Source organism: Pterocles gutturalis, unplaced genomic scaffold (genome assembly GCF_000699245.1).
Source record: "Pterocles gutturalis isolate BGI_N339 unplaced genomic scaffold, ASM69924v1 scaffold51281, whole genome shotgun sequence".
In the NCBI taxonomy this organism is placed as follows: Eukaryota; Metazoa; Chordata; class Aves; order Pterocliformes; family Pteroclidae; genus Pterocles; species Pterocles gutturalis.
Window position 1 is genome coordinate 39,355 of NW_010102448.1, and position 2,185 is coordinate 41,539.

The window sequence follows — 2,185 nt, forward strand, 5'->3', positions numbered from 1 at the left end:
TTCCTCCTCCCATCCCCCAGTATAGTAGTGTGTGTACAGTATATTTGTAGTAGGGAACAGAGCTGTTTGGAGTATGCTGCTAGTCCTTTAAGTGCAGTTGGCCTTCATTTAAATGCTTGTAGCCTGGTTTCTTCATATATGCTGTGCAATTTATTTATTCCATGCCAAGAAGTGGGATGTTTCACGCACAAATAATTTTTCCAAATGCTGTAGGATTTCAATATTAAATTGGTGTCGTCTTTCTAGTTAGTGTGTGCTGTCATTCTATTTTTTTGGTAAGGTGTATGTTGGAAATGAAATACAGTTCTGTTACAGAAAGCTTGAGAGGTGTATCCTGTCACAGAAGCTGGTAACAGGTCCTTGCCTTACTGAATATAAATCAGTATAAGAGAGACTTTTTTTTAACACAAGTTTGAAATCGGCTGTTAGCTGTGGGTTTGGCATTTTTTAAATGCATTTCATTTAGCAGTTCTGTCTAATAGACGCAATTTAGATGTGTCTTTTTGAAAACCATTGTAACAGATCATCTTTTTTCATTTTAGAAGCCTTGTTGACACTGTATACGCATTAAAGGATGAAGTACAGGAGCTAAGACAGGTTGGTAACTTGCTACATTTTTAGCAACATGGAGAATGGAAGGATGGAAGGCTTATTATAAAAATAAATACGGCTTGTAAGTTGGTTCAGTTTGACAGGAATGAACTTGAATATTTGGTCTAGATTAACTTTTAAAAGTAAAACGTATCACTGTGACAAAAAGCAGCCTCTTCTGTGGTTGTCATCGGTCCTTAGAGCACCAACCTTTGAGAATAGCATTAAGTATCCCCTCTCTGAGGTGGCTTACTAAGCTATGTTGCTTTTATTTTTGGACGTTACAACTTGTGAAATGATGAAAGCATTAAGCAAATTCAGTTCTGCTGTATCACCAGCAAAATAAGCTTATAAAGACTGTGAAATATTATTTGCTCTAGAATGTATAATTTTAGTAGTATAAATGTCTGGATCTGTTTAGGCCTTTATTAATGGTCTTTCAGTAACCCAAGCACCTCTTATGAATCAGTTCTTAAAACCTCTCAGTTCCAGAGATGACAGTCCTTTTCAGTATCTGTCATGTGGCCTTTTTAACAAGGGATTCAGGTTAGCTTGGGGTGCCACTTCGTCACATGGGGGAATTGTGCAAGATCTCAGCTGAGTTGCTAGTATGGAAGTTGCAGCTGATGTTCTAAGCTTGTTTTAAGTATCCAAAATTAAGTATTTAAAAACATCTTTTTCTTGTCAGGACACAGCCATGGTGAAAAAGCATTGAATTATCCTCACTCTCCAATGTGTGAATTTGCTAACTGATCTTAATAGTTCTGACTCAAGAAGCTGGATAAAATCTCCTGTGTTAATGTAAAGTGGATTTGTATTCAAATTACTTCAGGGTTTGTGCTATAAACATGAATCCAAAATTTTGCTCATCTGTGTGCCCAGTATTTCTAAGGATGTCATGCATGTTCCTTGAAATAGGACAGTTGATGTCTTAAATACTTAAATTCTGCTGTTTCCAACATATAAAGCGTATGTGGCCCAGGTTTGATGCAATTTTGACAGTCATTTTAAAAATACAATTCAAGTGATACAAGCAGCAACAATAACCCACTAATATTCCTGTGGTCTGGCTGCTTTTATACAAAGGATAAATGTCCTGCCTCACTGACGTCCCTCAGATCTTTGTGTGACCCTAAACAAAAAGTCACCTTCGGAACTTCAAGCAACAGCTCTCTTTTCTGGCACCTTTCTAAATGGATGGGCTTCTCAGAATCTCACATCTTCCAAAGCCAAGACCTGTTAAAGCCTGGGTTAATTTTCTTGTAGATCAGGAATCTCAGCTTAGAAGCATTTATTGGTCTGCTGCTGCGATGTTGCCAGCTGGAGAAGTGGCAGAAAGAATCTCTGAGCTGGGAAGGTCCCAAGTGACGAAGGGCTTATATGGATAAAGGCTCTCTGGGAGCGCACTGGTTGGTGTAGACACCAGACTACATGTTGGTGGGAGTTACCACGCGAAGTGGAATCCCTCCTGCAGCAGCTTCTGTAGGTTGTTCATAGCTGTTTGTCTTGGTGTCAGGACCACCAACACCATGTGGTCGCAACACCCCCCCCCCACTCCCCACCCAGTAAGATGGGGGAAGGATAAGAAAAAGTG

The 2,185-nt window shown here is 39.5% G+C and overlaps 1 protein-coding gene across 1 annotated transcript in view; it reads left to right on the forward strand.

Annotated features, from left to right (window-relative positions):
- The window catches only part of LOC104470965 (rho guanine nucleotide exchange factor 7), a gene marked incomplete at both ends in the record, with an annotated part of 38,767 nt that extends 38,170 nt beyond the window's left edge, over window positions 1–597 (forward strand). Inside the window, one exon of the mRNA XM_010086105.1 lies at window positions 543–597. Within this exon, the coding sequence (XP_010084407.1) occupies window positions 543–597 (55 nt within the window). The remainder of the gene's footprint in view (window positions 1–542) is intronic.
- Window positions 598–2,185: the final 1,588 nt, after the last annotated feature.